Source organism: Polypterus senegalus, chromosome 9 (assembly GCF_016835505.1).
Source record: "Polypterus senegalus isolate Bchr_013 chromosome 9, ASM1683550v1, whole genome shotgun sequence".
NCBI lineage: Eukaryota > Metazoa > Chordata > Cladistia > Polypteriformes > Polypteridae > Polypterus > Polypterus senegalus.
In genome coordinates this window covers 2,336,350-2,353,826 of record NC_053162.1, presented here as the reverse complement: position 1 = coordinate 2,353,826, position 17,477 = coordinate 2,336,350, and the positions used below count along the sequence as shown (strand labels likewise).

At 45.8% G+C, this 17,477-nt stretch overlaps 1 protein-coding gene across 2 annotated transcripts in view; it reads left to right on the top strand.

Annotated features, from left to right (window-relative positions):
• ccdc180 (coiled-coil domain containing 180) overlaps positions 1–17,477 on the top strand; it is a 142,607-nt gene that overhangs the window by 97,844 nt on the left and 27,286 nt on the right. For both annotated transcript variants that reach the window (XM_039762604.1, XM_039762605.1), the window contains 5 exons: positions 5,077–5,257; positions 5,362–5,508; positions 11,238–11,382; positions 11,471–11,587; positions 15,870–15,968. In XM_039762604.1, the coding sequence (XP_039618538.1) occupies positions 5,077–5,257; positions 5,362–5,508; positions 11,238–11,382; positions 11,471–11,587; positions 15,870–15,968 (689 nt within the window). The remainder of the gene's footprint in view (positions 1–5,076; positions 5,258–5,361; positions 5,509–11,237; positions 11,383–11,470; positions 11,588–15,869; positions 15,969–17,477) is intronic.

Below are 17,477 nucleotides of genomic sequence, written 5' to 3'. Positions count from 1 at the left end.
TTTCCGGCACTGTGCGATTTTGTGAATGTGAGCTTTCAAGTTTCTCCAACACGCTATGTCACTCGATCAACTTCCTTTTGTTGATTATTCCACGGTTTATTTGAACAAATAGTATGTTTTTCCTTTGCCTCCACTTGGTATTCGCTGAAATTCTTATATTTTCCCCGTGCTTTTCTCATTGTCTTTTCACAGAAGGCTGCGCTTAAGGGCGATTTATATTGATTTGCATATTCAAATAGGCGTAATTCTGGGAGGATTTGGGGCGTTACATAATGCGTGCACGAGCGTTAGTTTTCACGCTGATCGGGATTTATGTAGCGGAAGAACATGGAAGTTGGAGTACGCACAGATTCCTGCATCTGGATTTTTCTGTGCGTAAGCACATTTCGGCTTTTGTGCTTACGCCATGTTAGAGTGCGAGTTCTACGCACGGCGTTATACATGAGGCCCCAGGAATCTTGGGGTGCAGTGAAGGAAAGCACAATCGTCGTAACTGCTTTCGTGCAGCTGGATTTTTCCCACAAAGAATCAAATTGCCCAGAAACTCCTTCTGAGATGATGGATGACTTCCACAACATGTCTTCACCGACTTCTGGATCTCTTCAGTGTCCCCCCAGATGTAACGCAAAATCACGTGAAGGTGGCTTGCGACCTTCGAGCATTTGTTGAGGATTCCTCGGCTGCAAAAGTAAAGCTGACATTTAACATGCAATTTTGTGCACCTGTAAAGTGAATAAATGCCTGCGGTGGGCTGGCGCCCTGCCCGGGGTTTGTTTTCTGCCTTTCACCCTGTGTTGGCTGGGATTGGCTGCAGCAGACCCCCATGACCCTGTAGTTAGGATATAGCGTGTTGGATGATGGTTGGATGGAAGTGAATAAATGCAATGTGTATTTGGGCAGTGGAATATCGAGTTGAGCAGATTTTTCCCATTGGGGACGCCTACATTTTTATTGAATTAAGTGGATTATCGGATTATCCAATATCAAGTAAAACAAATGTTTTTTAGCGTGCCACAGTGAATATCTATATATATATATATATAATTCACTAAGGCAAGACACCCATGGAAAGCACGCTGGAAGGGGCGTGGATTCACTAAGCTGCTGACAAGTAAGACACCTATGGCGCATGCAGGAAGGAGCCACGCCCACCAACTCCAAGACCATTGGATACGACGACAACTCGCAGAGCCACGCCCACCAACTCGGACGCGACGACTCAGAAAAAATGGCGTCATTTATATTCGTCTGTCGTAGAGGCCACATGCAATGCAGGTCAGGTTAATGTCATGTGCATGTCATGCACCTCCGAGCCACGTTGACTGTTCATAGAGACATGTTTCTCGCGGAGGTGAGTCGCCATATGCAGCGTGTGAATCGGTTTGCGAGGGGTATCCCATGGGATCCTTAAAACAATCCTTTACAACCGAGGTTAAAACACAATGAAGTAAGCAGTCTTTGAAAACCGAGTGTTTGGTTACATCGCACGACCGCGTGCACCGTAGCAAACTGTTTTACACGCTACATACAGCAATTCGCATCTGCGACAAACGTGCGTCTTCTTAGATACTCCTGCAGGAACACAGAAAGTCTACGTGAGTCACAGGTGCGTCTGGACTCTGCAAAGACGACAACGACTCAAGTGACGAGTTGGAGGTGGGCACATGAGCAGGCAGGGCGCGATGGCGGTCCGCCAGTTTTCAGTCACAGACGATTGTGTGTTGGTTCGTTCCGTGCATTGTTACAATGTTGCTTTTCTTGCTGATTTATTACATTACTGATTTTTCAAATGTTAATTTTCTCCCTCTGCTTAGAAATCATTAAAAAACCGGCCTGATTATGTGGCATATGGTACGCTGCGGGTTGGCTAGTAGTATTTAGTTGGGGTCATGGCATTTTATCTGTTTAACCAGATTATCGAGTTCAGTGGTATTGAGTTAACCGGAGTTGACTTGTTTTTACTCACAAGTCCTGCAAGTCTGTCAATTGAAGGCTCCTGGGGTCTTCAAGGGCCTCCTTCTGTCTGTCAAGCAGTCCTTCCATTCACTCCATTACTTCGTCTCTTTCTTGTGCCCTGTTCCAGTGTTGTGCAAGTTTACACCTCACAAGGACTCGCTCAAAGTTCAGTTCGCGCAGATTAAAATGAATCCGTTCACGTTCAGAGTTGACCATTTCAATTTTGAACTCGTTCATGTTCAGTTCATTTTGTATTTTTTAAGGAGTGAGAATAAATGACCCATGAGTTTACTTTTTTCGATTTTGCATGCCTTATATTAGGCTATTACAGCATTTTTGAATAAAATACGGTCGGTCAGTCGTTATCCAACCCGCTATATCCTAACACTGGGTCACGGGAGTCTGCTGGAGCCAATCCCAGCCACAACAGGGTGCAAGGCAGGAACAAATCCTGGGCAGGGAGCCAGCCCACCTCAGGGCACACACACACACACACACCAAGCACACACTAGGGACAATTTAGGATTGCCAGTGCACTTGACCTGCATGTCTTTGAACTGTGGGAGGAAACCCACGCAGACACGCGGAGAACATGCAAACTTGACGCAGGGAGGACTTGGGAAGTGAACCCGGGTCTCCTAACTGCAAGGCAGCAGCGCTACCAACTGCGCCGACCTTGAATAAAATACAATAATTATGAAAACTGTTTTAGTTAAATACACTTTATTGATTTATACCCAGCAACAAACATGTATAACCATATATGTTAGTATCCTCCTGGTCAAAAAAGAAATGAAATAGATACAAGTATACATCTAAATTACTGCTCTATTTCCAACCGTGTGACACAAATGGAGACTGTGGAACCAGCGTGTAGGTGAACTAACCCGTTATGCTGACAGTCAAAATTTGCGTCACATATTGCATGTCCAACAGGGAGAAATATAAAGTGGCCTTGCAAAGTCCAACGTTATCCTAAAAGCGAAAGCAGAGCTTCAACGTGCGCTCGTGTTAGTGGAGGAGCAGCTTAGGCACAAGCAGGCAGACACAGACAGGGCCCATTTGATTTGATGTTATTTTTTCTGAATGTAAATATCCATCCATTCTCTTCCGCTTATCCGAGGTCAGGTCGCGGGGGCAGCAGCTTGAGCAGAGAGGCCCAGACTTCCCTCTCCTCGGCCACTTCTTCCAGCTCTTCCAGGAGAATCCCAAGGCGTTCCCAGGACAGCCAGGAGACATAGTCCCTCCAGCGTGTCCTATGTCTTCCCCGGGGCCTCCTCCCAGTTAGATGTGCCCAGAACATCTCACCAGGGAGGCGTCCAGGTGGCATCCTGATCAGACGCCCGAGCCACCTCATCTGACTCCTATTGATGTGGAGGAGCAGCGATTCTACTCTGAGCTCCTCACCTTATCTTTAAGTGAAAGCCCAGACACCCTGCGGAGGAAACTCATTTCAGCCGCTTATATTCGCGATCTCGTTCTTTCGGTCACTACCCACAGCTCATGACCATAGGTGACAGTAGGAGTGTAGATTGACTGGTAAATTGAGAGTTTTGACTTACGGCTCAGCTCCTTTTTCACCACGACAGACCGATGAAGAGCCCTCATCACTGTGGACGCCGCACCGATCCGCCTGTCGATCTCACGTTCCATTCTTCCCTCACTCGTGAACAAGACCCCGAGATACTTGAACTCCTCCACTTGGGGCAGGATCTCGAGAGGGCACTCCACCCTTTTCCGGCTGAGGACCATGGTCTCAGATTTGGAGGTGCTGATTCTCATCCCAGCCACTTCATACTCAGCTGTGAACCAATCCAGAGAGAGCTGAAGATCACGGCCTGATGATGCAAACAGGACAACATCATCTGCAAAAAGCAGTGAGCCAATCCTGAGTCCACCAGACCGGACCCCCTCAACGCCCTGGCTGCGCCTAGAAATTCTGTCCATAAAAGTTATCAACAGAATTGGTGACAAAGGGCGTATCTTTTCCACCCCCGGGGCTCCGCCACCAAGGAGTTTTTTGACCACCTCGGTGACCTCAGTCCCAGAGATGGGGGAGCCCACCTCCAAGTCCCCAGGCTCTGCTTCCTCATTGGAAGGCATGTTAGTGGGATTGAGGAGGTCTTCAAAGTACTCCCCTCACCGACCCACAGCGTTCCGAGTCGAGGTCAGCGCCAAACTGAAGGACCTCATGACTTTCTATAGGCTGAGCAACAGGAAGTCCCGCCCTCTTTTGCTCAACACCTTAGTGACCTCGAAAGACGACTAACAGAATAATTAATAATATGATAATGGGAAAGATCTAAACACATAACTAATGATAGGGATTAACAGAAACAAATAACCAAAATGAACAAACCTAACAAACGAAAACAGAGAACGGGGACAGAGTCCTGTTTGAATCTTAATTCCTGCAGTTTTGTTTTTTAGGAAGGCTATGTAGAATAAATACATTAAATCAAATCTCTTTCTTTAATGGGGCACAAATTAAACGTCTCCATGTTACGCCTCCAAGGTTCTCCAAAAATGGGAGCGAGGAGAGCAGTTAATGAAACGGTTGGCTTTTATCCATCAACCAGTCTGCTCTATGCTGCTCTGTTTCTTTGTAATGAAAGGACCAAGAGACAATAAAATGTGGAGAAAGTCAATACCATCCTTCAAACAAACTCTAAACTCTGAGCCAAAAATCAAACACGCTTGCAAAGCTACGTCTCGTCACCAGAGTTAGACAAAAGGAACAAAGTCCTGAAAACTGTCGATATCCAGGTCTCAGATAAATTAAGGGATGTGTGCGCCAACCTCTATATGGTCTCTCCGGTGACATCACATGTGGCACATATCTTAGTGCCTTCTGGGGAAAATCCACATGGAAACAACAATAGCAAATAACAGAAAACGCTGCTGGCCATTTTCTAATAATGATGACAAAGTTATAACTTTCCTTAAAAGACTTTAAACACAAAACTAACATCAGAAACAGATTCCCTGAGGCCAAAAATTCCAAAAAAGGCAAATACTTTATTTCCACCGTATGCAGAAAGCTCATAAAAATGAATAAACAACGTCCATCATAACTTCTGCTCTTTGACTCACCGGCGACTTGTCTGACTTTTTATGCAGCGGAGCTTCTGATCCACAAAGATCGAGTTCACCGACACTGTAAAGGCGTCACCGAGGCTTTAAACAACATCAAAAACGAGTTTACTGAACTGTGCGAAGAAGAAAAGACTTTAACCAGTGAATTCCGGAAGCATATATTCAGCATGGAGGCGATCTGCGTGAACGCTACCAAGTCAGAAAAGTGAGTTTCACTTCCTTCTTGACCTTTGTAGATGTGAATGAGAATGTGGAGAAAGTGTAGCATCCTGCCGACTACACTATATGTTTGTGTCTGTCTTCCTGCAGGGTGGAAGCGCTCTTCGCCTCTCTGAGCTCCGAGCTGGACTCACACATGGGCACTATCCAGGCTTGTCTCCGGCAATTCAGGCAGAAGCTGGAAACCACCATGGGGAACCTCCGAGACACGAACGCTGCATTTATTAAATGTTTTAGGTATGTCCAGCCAGATGTGGGGCCGCTCTTAAAGCATGTGACGGTAGAAGATGCTGTATGACACAAGCGTTAAGTGATGCTGACCGTCTGTGAATCAAGTGCCCCCCATTTTAAATGACCACTGTAATGGATTACTTCAGCAGTCGAGGGTTTATTCCTACCTCAAGTGTCTTTTTCTTTAATCTTACTGTCATTGTTTATACATTGTTTTGAACATTGTAATGTTTTTGTACTCTTTGTTTTGGTTTCTTACTTCCCTTTATATCATTTTCTTTTCTTAATCACTAGGGGGCTTTACCCCCTGCTCACTTCGCTCGCCAACCCCTGTGCTTGCGCTATACACTAGCCTCTGCGGTTCTGCCGCTCGCGAATGGGGATGTAGATGTACAATTTACTAATTATTTTACATTACAGCGAGTAATTAACCGTATCAAAAAATACCAAAACGTAATACAGTACACCCCCAAAATTCACGGGGGTTACGTTCTTAGAACACCCGCAAATTGTGAAAAGCTGCGACTTTTGGATGTGGTTAAAAAAACGCCTATTTTTATAGTTTCAACCCTAAATACTTTATGCCCTCAAAGCACTTTCATTTTGTTGCAAACTCAGCTTACTACATTAATGCACTGCCTAAAAACAGAATGTGAAGGTAAACCCGTATACTGTACTGTCCTGTACTGCTGTGTCTCCCGCGGTGCTAGAATGTAAAATACCGAGGTTACCGCGATACGTACTGTCATCCATGTGAGTGCGTTTTATTTGGTATAAGCAGAGTAAATACATAATAATTTCATTTAATTAAAATACAGTAAAATGTGTGGGTACTCACCAACGATGAATGGTATTGATGATGATGATGATGATGAAGTAGCTGTGCACAGGATTTAAAACTCCTTGGGTGGCGCCTCTTCTTCAGGCGCTTCAGGAGGAGTCGTATCTTCTGACGGGTCTTCTTCCGGTGGAGTTTCTTGCTGGCTTTTCTTTATAGGTTTCAGGAACATTGTGATGGGAAGTTGTCACATTGTCTCCTGTAGCGAACTGCTGGTACAATTTACGTGCTTTCTCACGGATGATGTTACTGTCCAAGGAGATGTTCTTCTTCCTGCAGTCGGTGATCCACAATGCCAAGGCAGATTCCATCCTGACGATATTTTTATTCCTTATGGTCGTTACCTTTTTGGCACATTCGCAGAAACTTACAGAAACGGCACTCCAGCTCGCTACTTCGTTCTTCTTTATGTAGCGTGCGGTGCTTTCATTAATGCCATAGTGGCGCGCTAACTTTTTAGTTCAAATCCAGTTGTTCAGGCTTCTCCTGGAGTGTTTTAAACGTCTTCTGGCGCTTAGGCTCAGTTCCAGAAGCCTTAGAACGTGCAGGGCGATTCAATGACATTGTGTGCGTTTACGAATAACAAAATGGAAAACACGAGGACACTCAGCTGGAGTCGCGTCGCAGGGCAGCAGTCAATCAGCAGCAAGGAGAAATGAAGAGCGCTCTCGGATTGGCTACTGTCACCATCCCAAACCGCGTTTCCCTCAGCGGTTGCTTCCTGTTCTCTGTACAGCACAGTATTGCAATGAAAAAAGCCATAAAAAATGGCGGAGGATGTTTGTGCTTTCTGCTAACATAGTCCCATAGTTTTGCGGGGGTCTACTGTAATGTACTGTTTCTTGTTGTGTTAGAGAAATTCGTTGCGTAATACGATTTTGTTTTGTTTGGCTTTGAAACTAACACAGAAAAACTTTTTAAACGTACACTTTTACTGTAAATCCATTTTTGTCAATATCACATTGCATTGTGATTGTTTGTTTGGACTAGCGGGAAACTCTTCGTGTTTTAATGCAAATGGCATATCAACCAGCTTTTTGCTCTCGTGAGGATTCTGGAGGGTTCAATCGGAGTATTCTCAACCAGTCTACATGTGTTTTGTGGAGTTGGGAAAATGCATCCCTTGTGATGTCCTATGGGGAGTTCTTCTGGAGGATGGGGTCCCAGGCCTGCTGTTTGATTCCCATACAACTGGAGCGAAAGCTTTGGTTTGCATTGCTGGCGGTAAGTCAGCAGGCCCGGCCTTAAGCATAGGCGAAGTAGGCGACCGCCTAGGGCCCTGGCTTTCGGGGGGCCCCAGATCGACGGCGGCCAGGCCCCCGGCCCGCCCCTCCCCTCGCATGTTTAAATCACGTGGGCCAGCGGGCGTGTCCGCGTGGGCGGCTGTCTATAAAAGTGGAGCGCTTTGAGTCCAGATCTCTATGGGTCGCAGGGTGATGACCTCGTAACGTTACAAGAAAACGTCTCCTTGGTCTAATTTTCACGCATTTCGCAGAGCTTCCAGGGGGCCCCTGGACCCCCCTTTCGCCTAGGGCCCCATAATACATAAGACCGGGCCTGAAGTCAGAGTCATTCCTGGTGGGTGTGGGACTCCATCAGGGAATCCCTTTGTCATCAATTCTGTTCACAATATTTATGGATAGAATTTCTGAGCAGAGCCAAGGAGTGGAGGGTGTCCAGTTCGGTGACCTCAGGATCGCACCTCTTCTCTTTGCAGATGATGGGGTCCTCTTGCTTTCATTTTTCACTTTTGCCCTTTAGTTTCTGGCTCTGTGTTTTGATATTTTGATGTCTGAATCACAGGCTGGTTTGTTTGCTTGTAGCTTTACTCTTTTTGGGATATCCTGTTGACTACTTTCTGGTTTAAAGAAATCTCATTTTGTTATTGTGGGCCAGTGTCTCTTTTTCCAGCCTTGGCTTGGTTTTGGGCCTGTGAAGGCCGTATAGCCTGCCTTTGGGGTTTGAAGCTGGGCTGATTTTTGATTCTAAGCCTCCCTGGAGCCTTGAGCCTCGAGTCCTAGTTGTTTGGGGGTTAAAGCCTCCTTTGTTTTATTTTTGAAAGCTTTGCAAATCATAGCAAGTGTGTTCTTTGTTTTCTCCGACTGCTTGTCCTGTTGAGGTTGGCTCTGGCTGTCACAGGAGTTATAAGCGTTTGCTGTAAAGAGCACAATGCTTAATGTGTTCTTAATGTGCGTTTGTCCATCGCATTTTCCCATTTTGTATTTTCCCATCGTCAACCAAGAACTTAACGATTGCTGAGAGTACGACACTTCAGCACAAGCAAACACGCTACAAATTACAATTTAGAAAGATACTAGCAGTGTAAAATCCCAGCAGCACGATGCCTGAGTCCAATGCTGAAATGACGCACGCGCCCGGCTGGTTCTGTCAGGCTACGAGTCTGTATTGTGCAGGTCACTAGTCGCTAGGTCACTGTGATGAACTGATAGCACTCGTTGACGTAATGCCAGCCTCCTGGCTATCGCTGGGCCACTGAGTGATCGAGTAGGAGCTGCAGCTCGGCGTCGCTGATACGTACATGCGGTGCGTGGTTTACCGTTTTTAGTTTTGTTATTTTGTGCTACTATGACAGTGAAAGAACAGTAATAAGAAATCTCATCAAATTTTTCACATAGACACCAAATGTTTTTACCAGGTCCTTTAACAGGTCCCTAAAATTTTTTACCAGGTCCTGGGACCTTGCTGGACCTGGTGTGGCAGCACCACTGTCTGACGGTCCCTAAGGTCCTACTGTCCACCGCACGACTTGCTTGTTTTTGTGGTCTTGTTGTAGACTTTCTTACATCAGGGGTCCACTGTCCTAATTCCTTTTAGGATTTTGAGCACTTCATGTCGCCTCTTCATCTCCGTTTGCTTGATCTGAGAAGGTTCAGCTCCTTCAGTCTTCCTCCTCGCTTGCTCTCCTCGGTTCTGAATTTGTCTTGTTGCTTTTCTCTGGACTTTCTGTAGAGCTGCTGTGTCTTTTTTTTATAATATGGAGAACAAACGTGTCCACAGAGCTCCAGAAGAGATGTCACTAGTGTGTGACATGACCTCCATCGACTATGAGCCTTCCTGATCACTCCAGTCCATGCTCTGGATGTAGACAATGAGCAGACCACTACAGATTCTTCTCATGAGGGATACTTTCAGGTATCAAACCTCCCATTGTGTATTCATATCTCACGTTTTGGCATCTTGTGCATAAAACGTTATCTTTACTTACTTTGTAACGACCGACTCACTCTCCCTAACCGGCAGCTACACCACCAAGACCGGTGGCCTGGCAAGCTGAGGATGTTAGACCCGACAAACTGTACTCTTTCAGGGCTGATGTCAACTTTTGTCAAAAGGAGGAGTAGATGATGGTACACTGTGACAAAACCAACTGTTATGTTTTATTTAGTTGGACTTAATTAAGTTAGCTTCATTGGTTTAACTAAGATTTCCTGCACTCGTGTGAGTGGCAAGGCGCAGACAGCAAAAATGGCACTGACATCTTGCGAGAGAACAAAGTGAATGCATTAAGCATAAAACTACTGCGTGGACGACGTTTTGCCTATTATCTCTGAACCGGACTATGACTTGTCAGATTTTGATACAAGTGATCGAAAATGAATGTGAGGTTCCAGCTTCAGTTGATTGGTTCCCAGCTAATCATGGTGCTCACCGGGTTCATGTAGCCAACACGCCTACGGGAATGTGTGCCAGGGAGGAGTGCCACTTAGCAATGATAAGAGGTAGAAACCAGACTGCAGTGCACACCGACCATGATCGCTGCTGCTGCAGCCTCAGCCACGTGAAGCCAGCCTGGCAGCAAGCCTGCCGCACATTCTCGTCAAACTGGCTGCCACAGCGTGCAGCAACTGATGTTTTATGTTGATCTCTGTGTGAAACCATTGCTTTTCAGAAACTGTTTTGTGGAAAAATATATTCAGCCCTCAAAGAGTTAAACTCCATAAGCCAAAAGACAAACGATATGTAAAATAATAAAGTGAGTTTATATTAATTAAAAGGAAATGAAACAAACGCCAAACAATGTGTCACACCCCAAGCAGCCCCGACATAACACTCAACCCCAAAAGTGACCAGTGGAATGTAATAATTAAAAGGTGCAGCAACAAGATAATATGCGATACGAACCCTCCCTTGACCCGACACTGAACATGAAATCAACGAGACACACAGAGAACACAAAGCGCACATAACAGTCCAGAAGATTCAACGGAAAATGAATAACGTGCAGCTGGGAAAAGTGTCCTACGGCATTTATATACAGATGAAGATGATGGCTCGCTGCTCTCCCCAAACAACAAGAAACAGTCTCACCGTGCTTATCCTCGGTAGCTCGGCGTTGTCCATAACCCCGGGGTTTTGCGGTGCAAAGATAAAGTTGTCAGGCATTGAAAGTGGCAGGTAGGCGAAGGTGTAAATGATCAGGATCTCTGCGCTCTCCTGGCTCTACAATGAATTGGCGGTATTGTAGAACGGGCTTTCTTCTTTTTTTCTTTTGTTTCATTTTGTCCTCCTGTTTAAATAGTGAATGACCCGGATGCAGGTAATGGGATTGACGGGACTAATTATCATGAGGGACCACAGTTTCACAGTGTTATCCTTCCCCCTTTGTTTCCAGGGGAGCATAAGTTCATAGACCATGTAAACAGGACAACGCTACGAAAGACGGGACTCGGCACAAAATACATTTATGACAACGTTAATCATGTAGCGCCACTAATTAAATTTGCCCAAGCGCCAACATTGTCTCCAAGTCTCTCCGTCATGATTAAGCTGAGTCTTCCTCCTACCTCAGTATCATCTGCAGCCGTGATCAGCTTGTTGTCTTTCGTCTGTATTCTTACCCAAAGCCAACTAATGCGTCTCTGCTCCCCGTTTCCAGATTGTTCTCTGAAGGCGGCACCTTCTCCCCTGAAGAGATCGAAACTTTCAAGAAGTCCTTGGAGAAAACATCGAACCACGTTGATGCCACCGATGAGTCGATAATGCTGGATCTGGAAGGCATGGAAGCGAGGTGCCTGGAGCAGGTGCAGCCTCCACCGGCCCTCGTCATCACTGGCTTCGCTTTTTGGGTTCACGCCGAGGGTTGACTTCACTCTGCTTTGTTTCCTGCAGGCAATGGAGATCATCACGAAATTTGAAGACAAGTTTCAGTACCACGCCGTTGACCTGAGCTTTATGGAAAAAATTCAGCGACTGCTAACGAACACTCAAGTCAAGTTAAAAAAGGAGGTAAGGCCAGCAGGTTACAGGGCATCGTCTTGTGAAGGCGTGTGCCATGAAAGGTGCTGCTTCTGTTAAAGATGGAGGGTGCTGTCCTGGGTGCCAACAGCCATTGCGGTGTCGGCCTCTGTGGACTCGATGATGTCATTCGTTATCTTCGGTGATACTCTATCCTCTGCGAGACAATCAAAATACTCTGCCAGCAGATTGTGGTATTTGGCTGTACCCCCATTTCATGAACAATAGAAATTGGCCCAGACGGTCACTTAAATAAGCAACTAAAAGGTTAGGATTAACAGTTGGTCCTGTACAGTATGTGACTCGATATTCTGCTCGTCTCCCAAATGTGCCGTCCTCACTGAGAGGAGAGTCCAAAATGACGTCCAGTCACATCTCTTCTTTTATAGCTCCTTGGGTGGAAGTCCCAGCAGTGTCTGTCCCAAAAATTGTCCTCCACTCTGTGTGGAGCAAGGCACGGGGTATGGGGTTTAGTAAAGTATGGTGTAACACTCGTGTCCTTCCCTGTGCCTTCTCTTTTAGAGCCAAGTCAGTCCAGACTTCCATTTATTTACTGTAACTCCTTCAAGGTGGTGTCCTCGTTATTTAATGTTCAGCTGTGTTCAAGTAAAGCAGTGGTCTCAAACTCCGGTCCTGGAGGGCCACAGTGGCTGCAGGTTTTCATTCTAACCCATTTCTTAATAGGTGACCAGTTTTTGCTGCTAATTAACCCTTTTCTTTTTGTTTTATTTGACTTGTTTTTTAAGATTTGTTCCCCCGAATTTCTTCATCATTCCCATGAATTGCTTCTTTTCTTTCCTTAAATGGCACCCAAACAGACATGAAGTGTGAAGTGAGTGAGCCAACAGAAGACCAACTAAGGCAGGGCCTCAGACTCCCACCAATTTCACTCCAACCAGTTGCTTAATTAGGCGCCGAGTCTTGTTGCTAATTAAACCCATTCTTTATTTCCATGGCTTGTTGCTGCTCTCATTGTGCAATGGCAGACACCCCTGAGATTATTTATTTCCTCTTTTCCAACAGCATCGTTCAAATGTTTTGAGGTCCTGAGCAGATCAACATTCCTGAGACATTCATCTTTCTTTATTTTCAGATATAGCATGATGGACACCAGTTTTTTTGGCTCATTTTGTATCTTGTTGTTTGGCTGCTAATTAAGGAAAATGAAACATTTGAGGGGTGTTTTCAAGAACTTGTCAATTAAAACTAATTCAAAAGAAATTAATTAGCAGCAAGAACAGGTCACTTAATTAAGAAAAGGGTTAGAATGAAAACCTGCCGCCACTGTGGCCCTCCAGGACCAGAGTTTGAGACCACTGACGTTAAGCCACCTTTAATGCTTCTGGTGCCCTCTGGAGTTTATACTAAGGCACTCATGTGTTTAGTCTGAAGCCCCACTTCTCAAGCTGCATACGACACCCACAGGGACATTTCTGACCTCCTGGCGTGGTGGTGGGCTGCTTGAGAGAGAGCTAGGAGTCTGAAAAACATGCAAGTTTTGATCAGTTCGTAAAAGGCCATCTAGAAGGGGAAATCCCATCAAAAAACCTTGGCTAGATACTAAAAGGTCCATGTTAGAATTGTAAGGTAGGTAGAAGGGATGGGACTTCCCAAGGTTGTACCAGAAATGACACCACAGACACTACGGTCCATCCTGGGACTCATTCTGTGGGGAAAAAACAGAAGTGTTTAGCAGTCACTTTCTCCCCTGTGCTATGGTGAACTGTCCTTGATAGATAGATAGATAGATAGATAGATAGATATGAAAGGCACTATATGATAGATAGATAGATAGATATGAAAGGCACTATATGATAGATAGATAGATAGATATGAAAGGCACTATATGATAGATAGATAGATAGATAGATAGATAGGCACTATATAATAAATAGATAGATAGATACTTTATTAATCCCAAGGGGAATTCCCATACTCTAGCAGCAGCATACTGATAAAGAACAATATTAAATATCAGAGTGATAACAATGCAGGTATAACAGACAATAACTTTGTATAATGTTAACGTTTACCCCCCGAGTCACATAGTGTGGGGTCTCCTCAGTCTGTCACTGAAGCTGCTCCTCTGTCTGGAGATGATCTTATTCAGTAGATTCTCCATGATTGACAGGAGTCTGCTCAGCGCCCGTCGCTCTGCCACAGATGTCAAACTGTCCAGCTCCGTGCCTACAATAGAGCCTGCCTTTCTTACTAGTTTGTCCAGGCATGAGGTGTCCCTCTTTTTTTGCCGCCTCCCCAGCACTCCACCTCGTAGAAGATGGCGCTCACCACAACCGTCTGATAGCACATCTGCAGCATCTTATTACAGATGTTGAAGGATGCCAGTCTTCTAAGGAAGTATAGTTGGCTCTGTCCTAAATTGCACAGATCATCAGTATTTATCATCCAGCTGCACTCCCAGGTATTTATAGGTCTGTACCCTCTGCAGTCACCTCTGATGATCATGGGGTCCATGAGGGGCCTGGGCCTCCTAAAATCCACCACCAGCTCCTTGGTCTTGCTAGTGTTCAGGTGTAGGTGGTTTGAGTCGCACCATTTAACAAAGTCCTTGATTAGGTTCCTATACTCCTCCTCCTGCCCACTCCTGATTCAGCCCACCATAGCAGTGTCGTCAGCGACCTTTTGCACATGGCAGGACTCCGAGTCTGGTATGTGAACTGTAGAGGGTCGAGGGCGTGGTGGACCTGTGGTCTCAGGTGGTGAAGCATCACATGTGACGTCAGAGTGACAGGCCGGAAGCCATTCAGCTCACTGGTATGTGATACCTTTGGGACTGGGGTGATACAAGATGTTTTCCAAAGCCTCGGGACTCTCCCCTGTTCCAGGCTCAGGTTGAAGATGCGCTGTAGAGGACTCCTCAGTTCCAGCGCATAGACCTTCAGCAGTCGTGGCGATAGACCATCTGAACCTGCTGCTTTGCTGGCACAAAGTCTCCTCAGCTCTCTGCTCACCTGAGCTGCTGTAATTGTTGGTGGTGATGTCTCTCCTATGCTGGTATCAGCAGAAGGATGGGTGGAGGGTGCAGTACTCTGAGGTGAGAGTGGGTTAGGGTTGTCAAACCTGTTGAAGAAGTTGTTCATCTGGTTCATCTCTCCACGTCTCTCTCGATGGTGGCACCCCACTTCGAGCTGCAGCCAGTGATGATCTTCATCCCATCCCACACTTCCTTCATGCTGTTGTTCTGCAACTTCTGCTCCAGCTTTCTCCTGTACTATACTTCGCCGCCCTGAGCTGGACTTGGAGTTCCTTCTCCTTCTCCTTGAGCTCATGCTGATCACCGCCTTTAAAAGCCCTTTTCTTCTGGTTCAGAAGGCCCTTGATGTCTCTTGTAATCCATGGCTTGTTGTTAGCATAGCATTGATGGGCTCTAGTAAAAAACCTGATTGGAGCATCCCTACTCAGGACATGCACCCAAAATCGTAGTCAAAGAGCAGAGTGGTAATCTGCTGCCAAAATGAATCAAGAAACGTGAGATGTACACAATGCTCCCTCTAATCTTTTTTTGTTATTGATGTGCGGATGTGAAGAACACACGGGCTGGTACTTACCGTGGAGCCCAGAGTGTCGCGAATCACCAACACACGATTAACACACTTTGGCTCCCCCGTGGAGTTTTAGGAGTCGCTGCTGCGCGACACATGCAGGATTAGCAGTGCTGTGGCCACCCGGCAGTTCAAAAGGGCTGCGCAGCACCCAGACGTAAGGTGTACGGCAGCACATTAGAGGGAACGTAAGACGTGAATAGTAGTCGGTGGGCAGAAGAGGCTGTCATGACCAGTAAATTCAAAACTAGCCATATGAAGTGTTGCAAAGCTGTTTCTTTTGTGAGTCCAAACTTGGATTACCAGGAATGTGTGGCGCCAGCTTTTAAATGCTGAGCGACCAGCAAGGAGGTGTGACGTCCTAGCAGACAGTCTCCAAAAATGGTGGCATTCCTAAGAAAAACGTGTCAGCTAAACTCTCAATGATTGTCCTCCTAGAATCTGCCATTTGTTTTTGGGTTTTGATTAGCAGTTTGACTTCAGTTTGAGTTTTGGTGTTGGTATTTCTAACTACGTTCTCCTCCCAGTCCTTATCATTGTAAAAGCAGCCAGTCTTGCCCCAAGACGGCATAAGAAAAAAATGTAAATCTTATGCCAGCTTGAGGCAGATGGCCGACACTTTCTGGCCGTTACCCAGGGCCACCGATGTCATTGTGTGCGTTCAATAAAACACAAGATGTGCCGGATTAACGTTTGTGCTTCTATTACAGGTGGCCAGCTGCAACCTTCAGATGGAGAGCATATCCAACAGCTTCACGGATTTTGAGAAAATGATCCGGCCATTCTCTAAGCCTGGACGCTACACACCGGTGGGCACATTTCCATGTTTTTATTGAACCGTTCATACTGCTGGAGCAAACATTAGGCTGAATTTTCTTTGTAGAAGGTCACCCTACTTTTTAACATGCTTAGTTGGGCAGAAGCAAAAAACCAAAAAGAAGGCCGTAGTGGCGTCCATCTTGTCCTACTCCCCGAGCTGGCACAATTATAATTTGCACTGCCGACCTAAAGGTCGAAACACAAAGATAAAAATAGATATAATAGATAGAAAATAATAAAAATAAAATAGATAAAGATTTGGGGATCCACCCCGTATATTGTACAGTATTGACTCCAGAGCGCACTCTGATTCCGTGTCCAAATAAGGACAAACTAAGGAGGGAAGGTGTTGGGTTCTTATAGGGATAGGGGAGGAAGAGGTCCCAGGATCAAAGAGCCGCAAGTGACGTCAATGGCAGGTGTGACTAGGAAAAGGGACACAGGAATTGGAGGGAGGTTTTTTAGGTTTGTTTCTCTTCAGGTGGTCTGCAGAAGAGGGAGAAGAAAGGTTAGTGCACTTCGTCCAAGCCTGCTGTCGTATTCCGCCCTCGGTTAAGCCCTTAGTCTGCCTCCCAAGCACAGGTGTGTAAATAAATAAAGAGATGATCCGGGGCTCGAGCGACCAGCACTGCTTCCCTACTAGACCACCACAAGCACAGAAGCACACTAGTGAAAGGAAATGTTGAGTTAGACGAGAATTGTTATTACACAGTAAATAAGAAAGCGGACAAAACCAACGAACCCCCAGCATACATAAGTGCCGCGCTGCAGCGCTTCCACCGCCCACATGAATCACGAAACGAACACTCCAATGGTACAGCGTGAAAGATGATGACCCCCGGAAAAACTTTCTGTGAGTAACGCAATAACCAGTCCTACCGGTAGTCCTGAGTGGCGAGGGGTGGGATTGGTGGGAGCGCTCCCTCCGAGGACACACGACGACTAATCCACCACTATTCACGTGGCAGGCGGGCACGAGACCGGCCATTCATTCTTACGGGTTCACGATGCAGGGTATGAATGATATTCCACAGGGGTTATGTTAGATGGGACAAACGGTTAAACAGAAATACAGACTTGGTATACAGTCTTGGTGCTTCGCCGGCCCCTTTTCAAGCCCCCATGCCCTTTCCAGATGTCCAATGAGGTAAATACCCTTTGGGGCAACTGGGAAATGAAGTCCGTCAAGTTGTAACACTGCTACACTGTTGTTACCGTATATACTCGCATATAAGTAATCGACCACAAAATCAGACCCCGACTTATACGCCCGTTCAAAAAGACGACACTTTCATTTCTTCCTCCAATCTCGCAACATTTTCTCAGATGCATCAGATTTTATTGTAGCAGCGCAGTTACCAATTTCTTTCGCTACTTCAACGACTTTTAATTTAAAACCAGCTTCATATTTTCTTCTGACCAAACGCTCCATCATAGATAAGGGATACAAAAAACACTAAACAGTGCGAACGTCGCTTCGGAATAGTTCGGAATAGTCT